The sequence below is a fragment of the Salvelinus fontinalis genome, chromosome 32, assembly GCF_029448725.1.
Source record: "Salvelinus fontinalis isolate EN_2023a chromosome 32, ASM2944872v1, whole genome shotgun sequence".
Lineage (NCBI taxonomy): Eukaryota > Metazoa > Chordata > Actinopteri > Salmoniformes > Salmonidae > Salvelinus > Salvelinus fontinalis.
The window spans coordinates 1,381,482-1,400,112 of record NC_074696.1 but is presented as its reverse complement, the minus strand read 5'-3'; the positions used below and the strand labels follow the sequence as shown (position 1 = coordinate 1,400,112).

Below are 18,631 nucleotides of genomic sequence, written 5' to 3'. Positions count from 1 at the left end.
TTACCTGTACTGTTACCTGTGCTGTTACCTACACTGTTACCTGTGCTGTTACCTGCACTATTACCTGTACTGTTACCTACACTGTTACCTGTACTGTTACCTGCTCTGTTACCTACATTGCTACCAACCCTGTTACCTGTACTGTTAAATACACTGTTACCTGGGCTGTTACCCGTACTGTTACATGTTCTGTTACCTACACTGTTACCTGTACTGTTACCTGTGCTGTTACCTGCACTGTTACCTGCATTGTTACCTGTACTGTTACCTGTTCTTTTACCTGTACTGTTACCTGTTTTGTTACCTGTACTGTTACCTGTACTGTTACCTGGGCTGTTACCTGTACTGTTACCTACACTGTTACCTGTACTGTTACCTGTTTTGTTACCTGTACTGTTACCTACACTGTTACCTGTACTGTTACCTGTACTGTTACCTGCTCTGTTACCTACACTGTTACCTGTACTGATACCTGTTCTGTGACCTGTACTGTTACCTGCACTGTAACCTGCACTGTTATCTACTCTGTTACCTACATTGCTACCAACCCTGTTACCTGCACTGTTACCTGCACTGTTACCTGCTCTGTTACCTGTGCTGTTACCTACACTGTTACCTGTACTGTTACCTGTGCTGTTACCTACATTGCTACCAACCCTGTTACCTGTACTGTTACCTACACTGTTACCTGTACTGTTACCTGTGCTGTTACCTGCACTATTACCTGTACTGTTACCTACACTATTACCTGTACTGTTACCTGCTCTGTTACCTACACTGTTACCTGTACTGTTACCTGTGCTGTTACCTGTACTGTTACATGTTCTGTTACCTACACTGTTACCTGTACTGTTACCTGTGCTGTTACCTGCACTGTTACCTGCATTGTTACCTGTACTGTTACCTGTTCTTTTACCTGTACTGTTACCTGTTTTGTTACCTGTACTGTTACCTGTACTGTTACCTGGGCTGTTACCTGTACTGCTACCTACACTGTTACCTGCATTGTTACCTGTACTGTTACCTGCACTTGGTGGTATACAACCTAACATTTCAGGATAAAATGACATCCAGACATCATAGATGAAGAGAGTGTTGCATTTGTCTTGTTTTGAAACAATTTGTATGTGTTTTAAAGGGGCAATCTGCACTTCAAACAATAAGAAAGCAGCCACCCCTCCACTGTTTTTGTAAAATGCTGAGGGATTGGGCTGGAGATGTGCTTGTATGTTTCTGCTTACACAACACAATTGAAGTTCCTTTGATGTAAATCCATGTGATCTCACTACTGTTGTGTGTTCCAGGGAAGGATGGAGGACTAGGGGTGATAACTCTCCCTAAGAAGCCTGACACCACCTACTTCAAGACCATGACTGACCTGGAGGCCCAGCCTGTACTCTTCATCCCTGATGTCCACTTTGGAAACCTGCAGAGGGCTGGACAGGTCAGATACACATCAGGGGTGTCTCCCAAATGGCACCCTATTCCCTTCATAGTGCACTTTTTAGGAAAGCTAATCAAGTTAAATTAAAGATTTAAATATATTTTTAACAACCAACAGTAGCCTATAGATGAATTTAATGTGTTAGGCTGCAGTGTGTCAAGGGTCTGCTGTTCCTAAATCTAACATGAATGGTACTGTAGAATCAATGTCTGGCTTTAGACTGTGTTTAACCAGAGTGCTAAAACTGCCATACCTTTCAGAGTGTCCATTGGAATCTGTAGGTTAGAATATGTCACAACTTCCTTCATCTGTCGCATCAGACCTTTGCTGATACATCATGGGTCTAACGATGCCTTGGTTAACTTATCAATGATCTGATACATTATGGGTCTAACGATGGCTTGGTTAACTTATCAACGATATGATACATTATGGGTCTAGCGATGCCTTGGTTAACTTATCAACGATCTGATACGGTCTAACAATGCCTTGGTTAACTTCTCTGGGATATGTGGGACGGTAGCGTCCCACTTGGCCAAAAGCCAGTAAAAATGCAGAGCGCCAAATTCTAATAAATTACTATAAAAATCAAACTTTCATGAAATCATACATGAAAGAGACCAAATTAAATCTACACTTGTTGTGAATCTAGCCAACATGTCTGATTTCAAAAAGGATTTATGGCGAAAGCACACCAAACGATTATGTTAGGTCAGTATATAGCCACAGAAAAACACAGCCATTTTTCCAGCCAAAGAGAGGAGTAACAAAAAACAGAAATAGAGATAAAATTAATCACTAACCTTTGATGATATTCATCAGATGACACTCATATGACATCATGTTACACAATACATTTCTGTTTTGTTCGATAATGTGCATATTTATATCCACAAAATCTCGGTTTACATTGGCGCCATGTTCAGAAATGCCTCCAAAATATCCGGAGAAATTGCAGAGAGCCACGTTAAATAACAGAAATACTCATCATAAACTTTGATGAAAGATACATGTTTATCATAGAATTAAAGATACACTTGTTCTTAATGCAACCGCTGTGTCCGATCTTAATGCAACCGATGCCTTGGTTAACTTATCACTGACCTGATACATTATGGGTCTAACGATGCCTTGGTTAACTTATCAACGATCTGATACATTATGGGTCTAACGATGCCTTGGTTAACTTATCAATGACCTGATACATTATGGGTCTAACGATGCCTTGGTTAACTTATCACTGATCTGATACATTATGGGTCTATCAATGCCTTGGTTAACTTATCAACGATCTGATACATTATGGGTCTAACGATGCCTTGGTTAACTTATCAATGACCTGATACATTATGGGTCTAACGATGCCTTGGTTAACTTATCAATGACCTGATACATTATGGGTCTAACGATGCCTTGGTTAACTTATCAACGATCTGATACGGTCTAACAATGCCTTGGTTAACTTATCAACGATCTGATACGGTCTAACGATGCCTTGGTTAACTTATCAACGATCTGATACGGTCTAACAATGCCTTGGTTAACTTATCAACGATCTGATACGGTCTAACGATGCCTTGGTTAACTTATCAATGACCTGATACATTATGGGTCTAACGATGCCTTGGTTAACTTATCAACGATCTGATACATTATGGGTCTAGCGATGCCTTGGTTAACTTATCAATGACCTGATACATTATGGGTCTAACGATGCCTTGGTTAACTTATCAACGATCTTTGTAGAGAATCTAGAGATGTATCTAGAAGAAAGGTCAGTTTGCAGATGTTTGGTTTTCTTCTCTTGTAACCAGTCTGAGAGTTTTTAGGGCCACATCTTTTATTGACTTTTTACAGATTGTCAAATATATATATATATATAAACTATTAGAGGGTTTGATACATAACATATTAAGATTTCTGTTTCATTACTTATATGTATATTTGCCTATGTTATGTACATACTTAAAGCTAAAGTTGCCTATGTGCTATTCTTTCCTAGGTATTTGCCTTTAACACAGAAGAGATTGAAAGAGGAGGGTGAGTGTTCACACATGGATACATTCACATGCAAATATCCACTGAGTGTACAAAACATTAGGAACACCTTCCTAATATTTAGTTGCACCCCCTTTTGCTCTCAGAAAAGCCTCAATTCGTCGGACATGGACTCTACAAGGTGTTGAAAGCGTTCCACAGGGACGCTGGACCATGTTGACTCCAATGCCTTCCACAGTTGTGTCAAGTTGGCTGGATGTCCTTTGGGTGGTGGAACATTCTTGATACAGTCGGGAAACTGTTGAGCATAAAAAACCCAGCAACGTTGCAGTTCTTGACTCAAACCGGTGCACCTGGCACCTACTACCGTAACCCCGTTCAAAGACACTTACATCCTTTGTCTTTCCCATTCACCCTCTGATTGGCACCCATACACAATCCATGTCTCATTTGGCCCAAGGCTTAAAAATCATTCTTTAACCTGTCTCCTCCCCTTCATCCACACGGATTGAAGTGAATTTAACAAGTGACATCAATAAGGGATCATAGCTTTCACCTGAATTCACCTGGTCAGTCTGTGCCATGGAAAGAGCAGGTGTTCCTAATGTTTTGTACACTCAGTGTAAACCTCACATATGTAAAATGGGACCAACTCCAACCCTCACAAACACTTACAAAATCCCACACATACAGTTGAAGTCGGAAGCTTACATACACCTTAGCCAAATACATTTAAACTCAGTTTTTCACAATTCCTGACTTTTAATCCTAGTAAAAATTCCCTGTCTTAGGTCAGTTAGGATCCCCACTTTATTTTAAGATTGTGAAATGTCAGAATAATAGTAGAGAGAATTATTTATTTCAGCTTTTATTTCTTTCATCACATTCCCAGTGGGTCAGAAGTTTACATACACTCAATTAGTATTTGGTAGCATTTCCTTGTCATTGTTTAACTTGGGTCAAATGATTCAGGTAGCCTTCCACAAGCTTCCCACAATAAATTGGAACAATTTTGACCCATTCCTTGTGACAGAGCTGGTGTAACTGAGTCAGGTTTGTAGGCCTCCTTGCTCGCACACGCTTTTTCAGTTCTGCCCACACATTTTCTATAGGATTGAGATCAGGGCTTTGTGATGGCGACTCCAATACCTTGACTTTGTTGTCCTTAAGCCATTTTGCCACAACTTCGGAAGTATGCTTGGGGTCATTGTCCATTTGGTAGACCCATTTGCGACCAAGCTTTAACTTCCTAACTGATGTCTTGAGATGTTGCTTCAGTAAATCAACATAATTTTCCTCCCTCATGATGCCATCTATTTTGTGAAGTGCACGAGTCCCTTTTGCAACAAATTACCCCCACAACATGATGCTGCCACCTCCGTGCTTCATGGTTGGGATGGTGTTCTTCGCCTTGCAAGCTTCCCCCTTTTTACTCCAAACATAAAGAAAGTCATTATGGCCAAACAGTTCTATTTTTGTTTCATCAGACCAGAGGACATTTCTCCAAAAAGTACAATCTTTGTCCCCATGTGCAGTTGCAAACCGTAGTCTGGCTTTTTAATGCGGTTTTGGAGCAGTGGCTTCTTCCTTGCTGAGCGGCCTTTCATGTTATGTCGATAAAGGACTCGTTTTACTGTGGAAATAAATACTTTTGTACCGGTTTCCTCCAGCATCTTCACAAGGTCCTTTGCTGTTGTTCTGGGATTGATTTGCACTTTTCGCACCAAAGTATGTTCATCTCTAGGAGACAGAAGGCGTCTCCTTCCTGAGCGGTATGACGGCTGTGTGGTCCCATGGTGTTTATACTTGCGTAGTATTGTTTGTACAGATGAACGTGGTACCTTCAGGCATTTGGAAATTGCTCCCAAGGATGAACCAGACTTGTGATCGCCAATTTGTTTTCTGAGGTCTTGGCTGATTTCTTTTGATTTTCCCATGATGTCAAGCAAAGAGGCACTGAGTTTGAAGGTAGGCCTTGAAATACATCCACAGGTACACCTCCAATTGACTGAAATGATGTCAATTAGCCTATCAGAAACTTCTAAAGCCATGACATAATTTTCTGGAATTTTCCAAGCTGTTTAAAGGCACAGTCAACTTAGTGTATGTAAACTTCTGACCCACTGGAATTGTGATACAGTGAATTATAGGTGAAATAATCTGTCTGTAAACAATTGTTGGAAAAATGACTTGTGTCATGCACAAAGTAGATGTTCTAACCGACTTGGCAAAACTAATTGACTAATTGTGGAGTGGTTGAAAAACGAGTTTTAATGACTCCAACCTAAGTGCATGTAAACTTCTGACTTCATCTGTACATACAGTACACACACACACACACACACACACACACACACACAGAGGCCTGGATTCAATTTGATGGGTGATTTGGACAAAGCGCCATTTAGAGGAAGTTAGCTCGTCTAATAGGCTCGTGCCACTGGGCAGCTCACGGCTGTGCTTCCCTTTGCAGTCTTTAATGGTTTGTAAGTCCTGCCACATCCGACGAGCGTCGGAGCTGGTGTAGTAGTACGTTTTGTTCTTAGTCCTGTATTGACACTTTCCCTGATTGATGGTTTGTATGAGGGCATAGCGTGATTTCTTATAAGCTTCCGGGTTAGAGTCACACTCCTTAAAAGCGGCAGCTCTACCCTTTAGCTCGGTGCGGATGTTGCCTGTAATCCATGGCTTCTGGTTGGGTTATGTACGTACAGTCACTGTGGGGACGACGTCCTCGATGCACTTATTGATGAAGCCAGTGACTGATGTGGTGTACTCCTCAATGCCATTGGAAGAATCCCGGAACATATTCCAGTCTGTGCCAACAAAACAGTCCTGTAGCTTAGCATCTGTGTCATCTGACCGCTTCTGTATTGAGCCCCGTCACTGTTACTTCCTGCTTTAGCTTTTGCTTGTAAGCAGGAATCAGTAGGATAAAAATATGGTCAGATTCGCCGAATGGAGGGCGAGAGCTTTGAAGGCTCTGATGCTCGTCGGATGTGGCATGAAAACTATTACGGACTACAAAGGGTACCCTATATACGCGGGCTGCCCAGTGACGTGAGCCTACCAGACAAGCGAAATGCCTTTTATGCTCGCTTCAAGGCAATCAACACTGAAGCATGCACAAGAGCACCAGCTGTTCTGTATGACTGTGTGTAAACACTCTCGGTAGCCGATGTGAGCAAGACCTATAAACAGGTCAACATTCACAAAGCCGCAGGGCCAGACGGATTACCAGGACGTGATTCCGTTCACCCAGGTCATAGATTGTTTTCTCTGCTATCGCACAGCAAGCGGTACCGGAGCGCCAAGTCTAGGACCAAAAGGCTCCTTAACAGCTTCTACCCCCAAGCCATAAGACTGCTGAACACCAGACTATTACATTGACCCCCCCCCCCCCCATTTGTTTTGTACACTGCTGCTACTCGTTGTTTATTATCTATGCATAGTTACTTCCCCCATACAAATGTACAAATTACCTCAACTAACCTGTAGCCTCCACATTGACTCTGTACCGGTACCCCCTGTATATAGCCTCCACATTGTCTCTGTACCGGTACCCCCTGTATATAGCCTCCACATTGACTCTGTACCGGTATCCCCTGTATATAGCCTCCACACTGACTCGGTACCGGTACCCCCTGTATATAGCCTCCACACTGACTCGGTACCGTAACACCCTGTATATAGCCTCCACACTGACTCGGTGCCGTAACACCCTGTATATAGCCTCCACACTGACTCGGTACCGGTACCCCCTGTATATAGCCTCCACACTGACTCGGTACCGGTACCCCCTGTATATAGCCTCCACACTGACTCGGTACCGTAACACCCTGTATATAGCCTCCACACTGACTCGGTGCCGTAACACCCTGTATATAGCCTCCACACTGACTCGGTACCGGTACCCCCTGTATATAGCCTCCGCATTGACTCTGTACCAGTACCCCCTGTATATAGCCTCCACATTGACTCTGTACCGGTACCCCCTGTATATAGTCTCCACATTGACTCTGTACCGGTACCCCCTGTATATAGACTCCACATTGACTCTGTACCGGTACCCCCTGTATATAGCCTCCACATTGACTCTGTACCGGTATCCCCTGTATATAGCCTCCACATTGACTCTGTACCGGTATCCCCTGTATATCCACTCTGTACCGGTATCCCCTGTATATCCACATTGACTCTGTACCGGTACCCCCTGTATATAGCCTCCACATTGACTCTGTACCAGTACCCCCTGTATATAGCCTCCACACTGACTCTGTACCGGTACCCCCTGTATATAGCCTCCACATTGACTCTGTACCGTAACCCCCTGTATATAGCCTCCACACTGACTCTGTATCGGTACCCCCTGTATATAGCCTCCACATTGACTCTGTACCGGTACCCCCTGTATATAGCCTCCACATTGACTCTGTACCGGTACCCCCTGTATATAGCCTCCACATTGACTCTGTCCCGGTACCCCCTGTATATAGCCTCCACATTGACTCTGTACCGTAACACCCTGTATATAGCCTCCACATTTACTCTGTACCGTAATACCCTGTATACAGCCTCGTTATTGTGTTACTTTTTATAATTTTTTACTTTAGTCTACTTGGTAAATATTTTCTTAACTCTTCTTGAACTGCACTGTTGGTTAAGGGCTTGTCAGTAAGTATTTCACGGTAGTGTCTACACTTGGTGTATCTGGCGCATGTGACAAATAAAGTTTGATTTGATATGTACAAAATAAGTCACAAACAATGCGTAACAACAAAACCAAAATAGCACGTTTGGCTGATAAAGCCAATAAAACGGCAGCCCTGCTCTCCGGCGCCATTACTGGATCTGCAGCGTTTAGCGTGAATGCTGTCACTAATGTCATCGAGTTGAATCCCAGCCCTCTTGTTGGTTGTGTATCCCGTCTTTGATGTGTGATGAGTGTGTGTGTGTGTGTGTGTGTGTGTGTGTGTGTGTGTGTGTGTGTGTGTGTGTGTGTGTGTGTGTGTGTGTGTGTGTGTGTGTGTGTGTGTGTGTGTGTGTGTGTGTGTGTGTGTGTGTGTGTGTGTGTGTGTGTGTGTGTGTGTGTGTGATGAGTGTGTGAGTTAGAGGTCTGACTGGTCTGTTGCTGTTGGTGTGTCCATCATGCAGGAGTGTGTTGGTGAAGAGGATGTTCAGACCATCAGAGGACGACCTCTCACCTCCGTCCCACAAACAGATCAAAGAGGAAACACACAAGAGAGGTACCAGTCTATATAACCTCTACATAGAGGTACCAGTCTATATAACCTCTACATAGAGGTACCAGTCTATATAACCTCTACATAGAGATACCAGTCTATATAACCTCTACAGAGGTACCAGTCTATATAACCTCTACATAGAGGTACCAGTCTATATAACCTCTACATAGAGGTACCAGTCTATATAACCTCTACAGAGGTACCAGTCTATATAACTTCTACAGAGGTACCAGTCTATATAACCTCTACAGAGGTACCAGTCTATATAACCTCTACATAGAGGTACCAGTCTATATAACCTCTACATAGAGGTACCAGTCTATATAACCTCTACAGAGGTACCAGTCAATATAACCTCTACAGAGGTACCAGTCTATATAACCTCTACATAGAGGTACCAGTCTATATAACCTCTACAGAGGTACCAGTCTATATAACCTCTACATAGAGGTACCAGTCTATATAACCTCTACAGAGGTACCAGTCTATATGACCTCTACAGAGGTACCAGTCTATATAACCTCTACAGGGTTACCAGTCTATATAACCTCTACAGAGGTACCAGTCTATATAACCTCTACAGAGGTACCAGTCTATATAACCTCTACAGAGGTACCAGTCTATATAACCTCTACAGAGGTACCAGTCTATATAACCTCTACAGGGTTACCAGTCTATATAACCTCTACATAGAGGTACCAGTCTATATAACCTCTACATAGAGGTACCAGTCTATATAACCTCTACATGGAGGTACCAGTCTATATAACCTCTACAGAGGTACCAGTCTATATAACCTCTACATAGAGGTACCAGTCTATATAACCTCTACATAGAGGTACCAGTCAATATAACTTCTACATAGAGGTACCAGTCTATATAACCTCTACAGAGGTACCAGTCTATATAACCTCTATACAGAGGTACCAGTCTATATAACCTCAACAGAGGTACCAGTCTATATAACCTCTACAGAGGTACCAGTCTATATAACCTCTACATAGAGGTACCAGTCTATATAACCTCTACATAGAGGTACCAGTCTATATAACCTCTACATAGAGGTACCAGTCTATATAACCTCTACAGAGGTACCAGTCTATATAATCTCTACAGAGGTACAAGTCTATATAACCTCTACAGAGGTACCAGTCTATATAACCTCTACAGGGGTACCAGTCTATATAACCTCTACAGAGGTACCAGTCTATATAACCTCTACATAGAGGTACCAGTCTATATAACCTCTACATAGAGGTACCAGTCTATATAACCTCTACAGAGGTAGAAGTCTATATAACCTCTACATAGAGGTACCAGTCTATATAACCTCTACATAGAGGTACCAGTCTATATAACCTCTACAGAGGTACCAGTCTATATAACCTCTACATAGAGGTACCAGTCTATATAACCTCTACATAGAGGTACCAGTCTATATAACCTCTACATAGAGGTACCAGTCTATATAACCTCTACATAGAGGTACCAGTCTATAACCTCTACATAGAGGTACCAGTCTATATGACCTCTACAGAGGTACCAGTCTATAGAACCTCTACATAGAGGTACCAGTCTATATAACTTCTACAGAGGTACCAGTCTATATAACCTCTACATAGAGGTACCAGTCTATATAACCTCTACATAGAGGTACCAGTCTATATAACCTCTACATAGAGGTACCAGTCTATATAACCTCTACAGAGGTACCAGTCTATATAACCTCTACAGAGGTACCAGTCTATATAACCTCTACATAGAGGTACCAGTCTATATAACTTCTACAGAGGTACCAGTCTATATAACCTCTACATAGAGGTACCAGTCTATATAACTTCTACAGAGGTACCAGTCTATATAACCTCTACATAGAGGTACCAGTCTATATAACCTCTACATAGAGGTACCAGTCTATATAACTTCTACAGAGGTACCAGTCTATATAACCTCTACATAGAGGTACCAGTCTATAGAACCTCTACAGAGGTACCAGTCTATAGAACCTCTACATAGAGGTACCAGTCTATAGAACCTCTACATAGAGGTACCAGTCTATATAACCTCTACAGAGGTACCAGTCTATAGAACCTCTACATAGAGGTACCAGTCTATAGAACCTCTACATAGAGGTACCAGTCTATAGAACCTCTACAGAGGTACCAGTCTATATAACCTCTACATAGAGGTACCAGTCTATATAACCTCTACATAGAGGTACCAGTCTATATAACCTCTACATAGAGGTACCAGTCTATATAACTTCTACATAGAGGTACCAGTCTATATAACCTCTACAGAGGTACCAGTCTATAGAACCTCTACAGAGGTACCAGTCTATATAACCTCTACATAGAGGTACCAGTCTATATAACCTCTACAGAGGTACCAGTCTATATAACCTCTACAGAGGTACCAGTCTATAGAACCTCTACAGAGGTACCAGTCTATATAACCTCTACAGAGGTACCAGTCTATATAACCTTTACATAGAGGTACCAGTCTATATAACCTCTACATAGAGGTACCAGTCTATATAACCTCTACAGAAGTACCAGTCTATATAACCTCTACGTAGAGGTACCAGTCTATATAACCTCTACATAGAGGTACCAGTCTATATAACCTCTACAGAATTACCAGTCTATATAACCTCTACAGAAGTACCAGTCTATATAACCTCTACAGAGGTACCAGTCTATATAACCTCTACAGAGGTACCAGTCTATTTAATATCCTACTATAGGAGCGCTGCTTCACAGACAAACCAAAACAACTTCAGTGGCATAACATCCTGGCTGTGTCCATCTCTCCACAGTCCTGCTGTATGTGAGGAAGGAGTCAGATGAGGTGTTTGATGCTCTGATGCTGAAGTCTCCAACCCTGAGAGGCCTGATGGACGCAGTGAGTATCTCTAAAAAATATATGTTATAGGTTATTGTTGCTTTATTCAATCAGAACAGAATCAGCAGGGCAGCCAGATTAAGAGGAGGCAAAGTGGAAAGGGATGAGTTGGGGAGAAAAGCCCTGTTTCTGGGGTTAGACCATCTGACCAGAGGGCCTCCACTAGTTAGTTAGTATCTATCATCTGGATGATCCACGTTAACCTCTCTGGCATTGGTAAACAGCATCCACAGCCTGTTCGATCAATCTCAATAACAATGTCCTTCATTCACAGATATCAGAGAAGTATGGAGTTCCCACTGAGAGGATAGCCAAGATCTACAAGAAAAGCAAAAAAGGGTGAGAATGGAATTCTGTTGAACACGGCACTAGAATGGAATTCTGTTGAACACGGCATTAGAATGGAATTCTGTTGAACAAGGCATTAGAATGGAATTCTGTTGAACACGGCATTAGAATGGAATTCTGTTGAACAAGGCATTAGAATGGAATTCTGTTGAACACGGCATTAGAATGGAATTCTGTTGAACACGGCATTAGAATAGAATTCTGTTGAACACGGCATTAGAATGGAATTCTGTTGAACACGGCACTAGAATGGAATTCTGTTGAACACGGCATTAGAATGGAATTCTGTTGAACACGGCATTAGAATGGAATTCTGTTGAACACGGCACTAGAATGGAATTCTGTTGAACACGGCATTAGAATGGAATTCTGTTGAACACGGCACTAGAATGGAATTCTGTTGAACACGGCATTAGAATGGAATTCTGTTGAACACGGCACTAGAATAGAATTCTGTTGAACAAGGCACTAGAATGGAATTCTGTTAAACAAGGCACTAGAATGGAATTCTGTTGAACACGGCATTAGAATGGAATTCTGTTGAACACGGCATTAGAATGGAATTCTGTTGAACACGTCACTAGAATGGAATTCTGTTGAACACGGCATTAGAATGGAATTCTGCTGAACACGGCATTAGAATGGAATTCTGTTGAACACGGCACTAGAATGGAATTCTGTTGAACACGGCACTAGAATGGAATTCTGTTGAACACGGCACTAGAATAGAATTCTGTTGAACACGGCATTAGAATGGAATTCTGTTGAACACGGCATTAGAATGGAATTCTGTTGAACACAGCACTAGAATGGAATTCTATTGAACACGGCATTAGAATGGAATTCTGTTGAACAAGGCATTAGAATGGAATTCTGTTGAACACGGCACTAGAATGGAATTCTGTTGAACACGGCACTAGAATGGAATTCTGTTGAACACGGCATTAGAATGGAATTCTGTTGAACACGGCATTAGAATGGAATTCTGTTGAACAAGGCATTAGAATGGAATTCTGTTGAACACGGCATTAGAATGGAATTCTGTTGAACACGGCATTAGAATGGAATTCTGTTGAACAAGGCACTAGAAAGGAATTCTGTTGAACACGGCATTAGAATGGAATTCTGTTGAACAAGGCACTAGAATGGAATTCTGTTGAACACGGCACTAGAATGGAATTCTGTTGAACACGGCATTAGAATGGAATTCTGTTGAACAAGGCACTAGAATGGAATTCTGTTGAACACGGCATTAGAATGGAATTCTGTTGAACAAGGCATTAGAATGGAATTCTGTTGAACACGGCACTAGAATGGAATTCTGTTGAACACGGCACTAGAATGGAATTCTGTTGAACACGGCATTAGAATGGAATTCTGTTGAACACGGCATTAGAATGGAATTCTGTTGAACACGGCATTAGAATGGAATTCTGTTGAACACGGCACTAGAATAGAATTCTGTTGAACACGGCACTAGAATAGAATTCTGTTGAACACGGCACTAGAATAGAATTCTGTTGAACACGGCACTAGAATAGAATTCTGTTGAACACGGCATTAGAATAGAATTCTGTTGAACAAGGCACTAGAATAGAATTCTGTTGAACACGGCATTAGAATGGAATTCTGTTGAACAAGGCACTAGAATGGAATTCTGTTGAACAAGGCACTAGAATAGAATTCTGTTGAACACGGCACTAGAATAGAATTCTGTTGAACACGGCATTAGAATGGAATTCTGTTGAACAAGGCATTAGAATGGAATTCTATTGAACACGGCATTAGAATGGAATTCTATTGAACACCGCATTAGAATGGTATTCTATTGAACACCACATTAGCATGGTATTCTATTGAGCACAGCATTAGAATGGTATTCTATTGAACACCGCATTAGAATGGTATTCTATTGAACACCACATTAGAATGGTATTCTATTGAACACCGCATTAGAATGGTATTCTATTGAACACCGCATTAGAATGGTATTCTATTGAGCACAGCATTAGAATGGTATTCTATTGAACACCACATTAGAATGGTATTCTATTGAACACCGCATTAGAATGGTATTCTATTGAACACCGCATCAGAATGGAATTCTGTTGAACACGGCACTAGAATGGAATTCCGTTGAACACGGCATTAGAATGGAATTCTGTTGAACACGGCATTAGAATGGAATTCTGTTGAACACGGCGTTAGAATGGAATTCTATTGAACACGGCATTAGCATGGTATTCTATTGAACACCGCATTAGAATGGTATTCTATTGAACACCACATTAGAATGGTATTCTATTGAACACCGCATTAGAATGGTATTCTATTGAACACGGCATTAGCATGGTATTCTATTGAACACCGCATTAGAATGGTATTCTATTGAACACCGCATTAGCATGGTATTCTATTGTACACCACATTAGCATGGTATTCTATTGAACACCACATTAGAATGTTATTCTATTGAACATCACATTAGCATGGTATTCTATTGAACACCACATTAGCATGATATTCTATTGAGCACAGCATTAGAATGGTATTCTATTGAACACCACATTAGAATGGTATTCTATTGAACACCACATTAGAATGGTATTCTATTGAACACCACATTAGAATGGTATTCTATTGAGCACAGCATTAGAATGGTATTCTATTGAGCACAGCATTAGAATGGTATTCTATTGAGCACAGCATTAGAATGGTATTCTATTGAACACCACATTAGCAGGGTATTCTATTGAGCACAGCATTAGAATGGTATTCTATTGAGCACAGCATTAGAATGGTATTCTATTGAACACCACATTAGAATGGTATTCTATTGAACACCACATTAGCAGGGTATTCTATTGAGCACAGCATTAGAATGGTATTCTATTGAACACCACATTAGAATGGTATTCTATTGAACACCACATTAGAATGGTATTCTATTGAACACCACATTAGCATGGTATTCTATTGAACACCACATTAGCATGGTATTCTATTGAACACCACATTAGCATGGTATTCTATTGAGCACAGCATTAGAATGGTATTCTATTGAACACCACATTAGCATGGTATTCTATTGAACACCACATTAGCATGGTATTCTATTGAGCACAGCATTAGAATGGTATTCTATTGAACACCACATTAGCATGTTATTCTATTGAACACCACATTAGAATGGTATTCTATTGAACACCACATTAGCATGGTATTCTTTTGAGCACAGCATTAGAATGGTATTCTATTGAGCACAGCATTAGAATGGTATTCTATTGAACACCACATTAGCATGGTATTCTATTGAACACCACATTAGCATGTTATTCTATTGAACACCACATTAGCAGGGTATTCTATTGAACACCACATTAGAATGGTATTCTATTGAACACCACATTAGCATGGTATTCTATTGAACACCACATTAGCATGGTATTCTATTGAACACCACATTAGCATGGTATTCTATTGAACACCACATTAGAATGGTATTCTATTGAACACCACATTAGAATGGTATTCTATTGAACACCACATTAGAATGGTATTCTATTGAACACCACATTAGAATGGTATTCTATTGAACACCACATTAGCATGGTATTCTATTGAACACCACATTAGCATGGTATTCTATTGAACACCACATTAGCATGGTATTCTATTGAGCACAGCATTAGAATGGTATTCTATTGAACACCACATTAGCATGTTATTCTATTGAACACCACATTAGCAGGGTATTTTATTGAACACCACATTAGCATGGTATTCTTTTGGAATACCATTCAATAGAATGGTATTCTATTGAACACCACATTAGAATGGTATTCTATTGAGCACAGCATTAGAATGGTATTCTATTGAGCATAGCATTAGGATGGTATTCTATTGAACACCACATTAGCAGGGTATTCTATTGAGCACAGCATTAGAATGGTATTCTATTGAACACCACATTAGCATGTTATTCTATTGAACACCACATTAGCAGGGTATTCTATTGAGCACAGCATTAGAATGGTATTCTATTGAGCACCACATTAGAATGGTATTCTATTGAGCACAGCATTAGCATGGTATTCTATTGAACACCACATTAGAATGGTATTCTATTGAACACCACATTAGCATGGAATTGAAGGAATCTAATAGGCTGGTCTTGCCAGACTTTCTAGTCTTGTTCTTTACTCAAACTGGTGTGAGAAGGACAAATTTCCAGGCATGAATGTCTGACATCTTAGAATTCCTCTGTGTTTGTGAATGTTGGGTTTTAAACATTTGCAGGACAATCAATCAGTCAATCAATCAATCAGCTAACTCTCCCCATTCTCCCTTTTAGGATCCTGGTGAACATGGACGACAACATCATAGAGCATTACTCTAATGAGGACACCTTTATCCTGAGTATAGAGAGCTACGCTGACGCCTACAAGGTCACACTCACCGAAATATGATGTCTGAATGAGTGTAGGGCCGGGGGGACAGGACAATACAGGAGGACTGAGTGTAGGGCCACGGGGACAGACAGGACAGTACAGGAGGACTGGATTGTGGGCCGGGGGGACATGACAGGAGGACTGGATTGGGGATGGGGGGACAGGACAGTACAGGAAGACTGGATTGGGGATGGGGGGACAGGACAGTACAGGAGAACTGAGTGTAGGGCCAGGGGACAGGACCGTACAGGAGGACTGGATTGAGGCAGGAGGATCAGGAAAGTGCAGGAGGACTGGATTGGGGCCGAGGAGGGACTGGGAGCAGGAGGACTGGATTGGGGCCGAGGAGGGAACGGGAGCAGGAGGACTGGATTGGGGCCGAGGAGGGACCGGGAGCAGGAGGACTGGATTGGGGCCGAGGAGGGACCGGGAGCAGGAGGACTGGATTGGGGCCGAGGAGGGACCGGGAGCAGGAGGACTGGATTGGGGCCGAGGAGGGACCGGGAGCAGGAGGACTGGATTGGGGCCGAGGAGGGACCGGGAGCAGGAGGACTGGATTGGGGCCGAGGAGGGACCGGGAGCAGGAGGACTGGATTGGGGCCGAGGAGGGACCGGGAGCAGGAGGACTGGATTGGGGCCGAGGAGGGACCGGGAGCAGGAGGACTGGATTGGGGCCGAGGAGGGACCGGGAGCAGGAGGACTGGATTGGGGCCGAGGAGGGACCGGGAGCAGGAGGACTGGATTGGGGCCGAGGAGGGACCGGGAGCAGGAGGACTGGATTGGGGCCGAGGAGGGACCGGGAGCAGGAGGACTGGATTGGGGCCGTGGAGGGACCGGGAGCAGGAGGACTGGATTGGGGCCGAGGAGGGACCGGGAGCAGGAGGACTGGATTGGGGCCGAGGAGGGACCGGGAGCAGGAGGACTGGATTGGGGCCGAGGAGGGACCGGGAGCAGGAGGACTGGATTGGGGCCGAGGGGGGACCGGGAGCAGAAGCACCGGTTCCAATCCAAGCGCCAACGCCGTTAAGCAAACTCCAGACGTTTACATTTGTTGGATGACATGAAAACAGAGCTCTTTGGCCAGGCTTCGAAATGAGAATGTATGAGGAGAAAATAACCTCATACCTACTGGAAAATATGGTGGTGGATCTTTGATGTTAAGGGGATATTTACCTTCCACTGGTCCTGGGGCCCTTGTTAAGGTCAACAGCATCATGAACTTTACCCAGTACAAGGACATTTTAGCCAAACAACCTGGTTGCCTCTGTAAGGAGGCTGAAACATGGCCGTAAGAGGATCTTCCAGCAAGACAATAACCTCAATCACACATTAAAATACACAAAGAAATTGTTAATTGGCCACAAAATCAACAGCAATGGCCATTTTAGTCTCCAGACTTGAAACCCACTGAAAACCTGTGGTTTGATTTGAAGAGGGCAGTCCATAAGACCAGACAAAGGATATCAACGATCTGGAAGGATTCTGTAAAGAGGAATGGTCTCAGATCCCTCCACGTGTTCTCCAACATAAAACATTTTAGAAAAAGGCTCAGAGCCGTTATCCTCGCAAGGTGAGGTATTGAAAGCAAGCTCTAGCCATAGGCAACATACAGACAGAGTACACAACACTACAGACAGAGTACTCAACAGAGTACTCAACACTATAGACAGAGTACTCAACACTACAGACAGAGTACTCAACACTACAGACATCATACTCAAGAGAGTACACAACACTACAGACATAGTACTCAAGAGAGTACACACCACTACAGACAGAGTACTCAACAGAGTACTCAACACTACAGACAGAGTACTCAACACTACAGACATAGTACTCAACAGAGTACTCAACACTACAAATAGAGTACTCAACACTACAGACATAGTACTCAACAGAGTACTCAACACTATAGACAGAGTACTCAACACTACAGACATAGTACTCAACAGAGTACTCAACACTATAGACATCATACTCAAGAGAGTACACAACACTACAGACATAGTACTCAAGAGAGTACACACCACTACAGACAGAGTACTCAACAGAGTACTCAACACTACAGACATAGTACTCAAAAGAGTACTCAACACTACAGACAGAGTACTCAACAGAGTACTCAACACTACAGACATAGTACTCAACAGAGTACTCAACACTACAAATAGAGTACTCAACACTACAGACAGAGTACTCAACACTATAGACAGAGTACTCAACACTACAGACATAGTACT

General features: G+C 42.3%; 1 protein-coding gene across 1 annotated transcript in view; it reads left to right on the top strand.

The window, feature by feature from the left end:
* grhl2b (grainyhead-like transcription factor 2b) overlaps nucleotides 1-16,432 on the top strand; it is a 110,428-nt gene extending 93,996 nt beyond the window's left edge. The window contains exons 10-15 of the mRNA XM_055893182.1: nucleotides 1,305-1,444; nucleotides 3,447-3,484; nucleotides 8,597-8,688; nucleotides 11,507-11,592; nucleotides 11,867-11,931; nucleotides 16,295-16,432. Of these exons, the coding sequence (XP_055749157.1) occupies nucleotides 1,305-1,444; nucleotides 3,447-3,484; nucleotides 8,597-8,688; nucleotides 11,507-11,592; nucleotides 11,867-11,931; nucleotides 16,295-16,409 (536 nt within the window). The 3' untranslated portion in view covers nucleotides 16,410-16,432. The remainder of the gene's footprint in view (nucleotides 1-1,304; nucleotides 1,445-3,446; nucleotides 3,485-8,596; nucleotides 8,689-11,506; nucleotides 11,593-11,866; nucleotides 11,932-16,294) is intronic.
* The last annotated feature ends 2,199 nt before the right edge of the window (nucleotides 16,433-18,631 follow it).